Source organism: Corylus avellana, chromosome ca1, assembly GCF_901000735.1.
Source record: "Corylus avellana chromosome ca1, CavTom2PMs-1.0".
Classification (NCBI taxonomy): Eukaryota; Viridiplantae; Streptophyta; class Magnoliopsida; order Fagales; family Betulaceae; genus Corylus; species Corylus avellana.
Window position 1 is genome coordinate 6,867,531 of NC_081541.1, and position 5,137 is coordinate 6,872,667.

Sequence of the window (5,137 nt, forward strand, 5' to 3'; positions counted from 1 at the left end):
TCCTCCAGACATGTGCCCTCATTTCATAAACATTTATCTCATCTCTTGTACTTTTCTTTGTACTTCTTTTGATGCATCTTAGGGCAACATGTAGGAGGGTTTATCATCATTTTTCTTTCTTATAATCATCATCATTTCTCGACTTTCTTTTCTTAAAATGGAAACTTTTCCAAATATAAACTTGTTGTGCTTAAAAAGCCTTTAAAGAAATATAAACTTTCTAAATAATTCTTTTAGAAATCCTTCATGCATGCAACATAACTTCATAATACATAAATAAAATAATCATTTACAATTTACTAAAGAATGAATAAATAGCATGACATGAAGTAACTTTAGAAGGGGTAGTGAATTTACTTACCTCTAGACTGAAGCTAAAAGTGGTATGAAGGAATCGAGTTGCTCCAATATGACTAACACCACTAGTATATCTTTTGAAACTAATTTCTAAAGTCCGCTATCTCTTGTGTTCTTTCTTTCTTGTAGCGCTTGGTCTCGCCCTTTCTCTCTCTGTTCTGAGTAAACACTCTTAGAAAGAAGAAAGACCGAGTAAAAAGCGGAAGAATGAAGAATATATGCAAGAGATGGGAGAGGAGATGAGTTGTGAAAATTGTGAAGGAGAAGAGCTCTATTTATAGGAGAAAATCAAACACTATTCTACCGTCAATTTACAATTATACCCTCATTTTACTATTTCACCAACCCTATACTATTTCACCAACCCTATACTATTCTACCTTCAATTTACAATTATACCCTCATTCTATCTTCAATTTGCAATTATACCCTCATTTTCCTATTTCACCAACCCTATACTATTTCACCAACCCTATACTATTCTACCTTCAATTTACAATTATACCCTCATTCTATCTTCAATTTACAATTATACCCTCATTCTATCTTCAATTTACAATTATACCCTCATTTTACTATTCTACCTATCCTTATACCTACCATTTACTATCATATTATTTCACCAATTATCATTCTCTAATTACCACTCTCATAAATTTCCCAAGAATTAAAATCCTTAGCTACAATGGATATTAAAATAACATCATTATCAAAATAATCTATTTAAATAGCTTTGAAAATTCTGGGACACTACAATCTTCCCTCCTTATTAGAATTTCGTCCTCGAAATTAAAACCTATAATATTATCGTCCAATCTTCAAGTTGAGGGATTCAGATAATATTCCTTTCAATCCTTCATCAAAGCTTACTCTCTTTTATCATATTGAAATTCCATCTCCTTCTTCTATGAGTAAATCTTATTCACAGTCTAAAGTCTCAATTTCTGCAATCATTCATCAATTCACACTAAAATCTTACCTCAAAATCTTTTCCATTGTTTCTTTCCAACCTCAATAACAACAATCGAGTTATTCATCAACAGTCTACAATCAAGGTTTAAACATCAAATTAATAAATCATGTGATCAATAGTTCATACCTCCAAACATCATAGTCCTCATTTCAAGCCTGCAATAATTCTCTCGATCTAATTTAATCAATCTTATCAAAAGGTGTAAAAATCATTCCTGCCTATATTCTCTTTAGTATCTCAGTATTCCAAATCATGCATACGAAATTTTAATATGATGCTCTAATAATTATTAACTTCTCACCATCATAAACCTGTAAAAGTAAATAGCACCAACATTCAAACATCATTACATGAATATACCTCAGAAGTGACATCATAATTCGATTCATTCTAAATACACAACCGTTTCTATTTTCTCATCCCAACTTTTGTGTTGATGCTACAATATCAGCGAAAATCTTTCAGTACTACATCTTTACTTGATAAATCATAACTCAACAATAGAAACTCGTAATTATGATTTCAACTCAAACGAAATACACGATTACATCAAATGTAAGATTCTCATCCATTCTTGACTAATACATATTGTGCTTGCTGCGTTCTAGAGATGAAATTGATAAGCAAGCAAAGTAGGATATGGGTAAGTTTCCAGGCTGGAAGTTCCAAAGTACACATGCTATAATTTCTCTCCCTTGGGTCTTGCAAGGTCAAGAAGAGAAAGAGAGAAAGATAGTCCTGTTGCTTTCTAGAAATGAAGATTTGAAAAGCATTTCAGGACATGGCATGTATGTGAGACTTTCAAAATACCCACATCGGATGCTCTCTCTCTTCTGTCATTTACGAAGACTGAGAAGGAAAGAGAGATATTTAGCCTGAGAAGCATGATCAAGGATAATCTTGCTTCATCAGGACATGATCAACGATAATCTTGCTTCAATGGTTTACTACTGAGAGTATAAGGAGTTGGGTTTGTGAATCAAATCGTGAGGCTGCATTTTTCTCTTGAGGATACGCTCAACTAGGAGGAAAAGTCGAGCTTTCATTGTATGGAAGGCTATTAACAGAAGATTTCAGGCGAAGGGGTATGATCAGAAGGCATGTGTTGCAATGGAGAAAGAGGTGGGAATTTATAGGAAAGATTTCTGGTAATGAACGAGCGCGTGGTGCGCGTTGGCATGACAATTCATTCAGTTGCCCACGCATGGTATTTGAAGTCGTTGATTGAACAGTGGGTTTGAAAAATGAGCTCAGTCGAATTTATGACAGGAGACAAGATCCTACTTCCACGGGATCTTTTGACAAAATTTCCATCGCGGCCCGAGGTCGCCTAACGCTTTGTTGTTTACTGTTTATTTCACCTGAAGTGAAAAATTCCTTTAAAGCCACTCGTCTGCTGCTTCCAGAAACTTCACAAAATTTCTTCAGTTCCTAACGCTTAGTCTCTTCTCAGTACTTCATCTCTCCCAATTTCTTCGTATTCTCAACTATTTTTCCTTACTCTCCTAAATATGGGAGTATCATCATCATCCGTTAACAACCTCGATTTGAATGTTGCTCCTGCAGCACAACCCATTGTTATGCCTGACGTGCAACCGGAGGTGCCTGTTGTTCCCCCTGAAGTGTCTGCTATTCATCCCGTCGTACCTGTTACACACCCTAATGAACCTGCTGCATATCCTAACGTATGGCAGCCAACTTTTGTCTTTGACAATCGTCCTATCACTATTCACGATTCTGTCATGCTCCATGATTCTACTGCTGTAGCAGTGGCCAAAGGTTTCGTAATTCCACGGGATCAAACGTTCTTAGCTGATAGGTCGGATACTGATGCTATTAATAACTCATTGGCATTCAGTATCCAAGGTGCTGCTTCAGTTTCTGACATGGCACAACGTTTGAGTGCCAGAAATGTTGAGCTGAAAGTCTCAAGAAACCAAATCGGGGTCTTACAGCGACTGCTCAAATACTACAAACGAAAACACGTGGATTTGAAGCAGGAGAATACTCAGCTGAAAAAGATGATGTTATCTTACGCAGAATACTTGGGACCAAAGATGCTAGAAATGGAGAAGAATACCGAACGTCTCCAGCGACAGCACGAAAAACTCCGGGTCGATGTTCAGGGGTGTTGCAAGTCTCTCCGCACACGCTCTAGTCAGGTACCTCATTAGAAATAAATATTCTCTTTGATAATTCAATTATATAAATATACGATTATGCTCATACTAGGTTTTCTCTGTGCAGAAATAATCTTCCTGGAGCAGCTCTGAGGAATCATCTGCTCATCATTACCACGTATCTCTTTATGCAACAAATTCCCTTCTCTTTTTTTTATTTTTTTATTTTTATGGACACTGGTATGTAATATTATAAGGAGCTTGTTCTCCAAACATTTCTTTTCGTAATCATTCAGTGCTCATTCAATATTCATTATGAAATCATTCTGTCATTGTAATAACTTCCTTTAAACAAACAATCTGTTTAAAAAGTTAATCACTCAATAAAACATCTAAGTATGCACCATCACATGTTTTCAACCTCTAAAATACCTTAATATCATTGAACATATATCTTATAAGAGAAATTTAGATCATGTCACTATATTATATCACTGTATTATATTGTCTTTCAACTCTTACCTTTATGCTTCAATTTACCTCAAGAATAATAATCCATTATCTTTACTTAGTAAAAGAAAATTATATCAAAAGCTTTGGCATGTAACTAAAATTTCTCATAATTTCATATCCACTAATGCCTCAAAATTTAAATATTATCCACAACCTAGGAGCACTAATTCATCCTCAAAACTTTAAGCATCACTTCAATATAATTTACCTCAATTACAGAAAACCTAGCACCTCAAATTCTAAGAATCACCTCAAAGATTTCATGAATTGTACCTTAAAGTCATCACAATCATTTGAAAATATCAAAATCCTTAAACCACAACTTTATATATCAAAATATCTTATAGATTCTAGGGTATACCTCATTTGCATTTATCCCTGCAATACTTAGGCATTCACTTCATGCCACTACGTAATCCTTATTCATCAATCCATATATTATAACATCAATCATAGTATCATTATTGTCATCGACCAAACCTTAGCCATTACCAAAAACTCATATAAACTCTTATATCATTAATTCAGTTCAAGAATCATTTCACAACCGACATCCATAAGATCATTCGTTACTAAGTCACTTACACCATTTGTCTCACAACCTAAATCAATAAAACCATTTTGTCACCAAATTAATTTCACAAATTAGCTCGCAACCCAAATCTATAAAATCATCATACGATTTTTAAATCATGATCAATAATCTTTTCTAAATCCTCGAGACACCTTAAAATATACCCTTATCAATCGATACTCTAGAAAACTGCCGCAAATCCAAATAGGCAGATACTATAGATCACAACCTATCTATAAAATAAAAATTCATCTTCGTCATTAACATGATCACAATAATAAAATCCTCCAAATTAATCACACTAAGATGATTTTTTTTTTTTTTTTTTTTTAACAAAAAAATAACCATTAGAAAAATGCTCATGCATCATTTATTAGAGACCACACAACAATGCACACTCTACTTGGCCGGAATGTGGCTTCTCATTAACCCCCCAAATTTTTTTTTTTTTTTTTGAAAAGTTTGCCAGAACCTTATAACCTTTGCTCTGATACCAAAATTGTAACATCCCCAGCCCGTTAAGGCTGAGTTTGCCACTTTTCTTCTTTTACAACAAAAGTTCTTGCAAAGATCTATAAGGTCTATCAGAGTACTTGATTT

At 34.2% G+C, this 5,137-nt stretch overlaps 1 protein-coding gene across 1 annotated transcript; it reads left to right on the forward strand.

The window, feature by feature from the left end:
• Nucleotides 1–2,153: 2,153 nt before the first annotated feature.
• LOC132168023 (uncharacterized) lies at nucleotides 2,154–3,646 on the forward strand. Its single transcript, XM_059579091.1, has 2 exons — nucleotides 2,154–3,492; nucleotides 3,578–3,646. The coding sequence occupies exons 1-2, from the start codon at nucleotides 2,842–2,844 to the stop codon at nucleotides 3,581–3,583; spliced, it is 657 nt and encodes a 218-aa protein (XP_059435074.1). The 5' UTR covers nucleotides 2,154–2,841; the 3' UTR covers nucleotides 3,584–3,646.
• Nucleotides 3,647–5,137: the final 1,491 nt, after the last annotated feature.

Bases quoted from the DNA above. Each gene is read 5' to 3' on its own strand.
- LOC132168023 (XM_059579091.1), top strand. From the start codon at position 2,842: ATGGGAGTATCATCATCATCCGTTAACAACCTCGATTTGAATGTTGCT.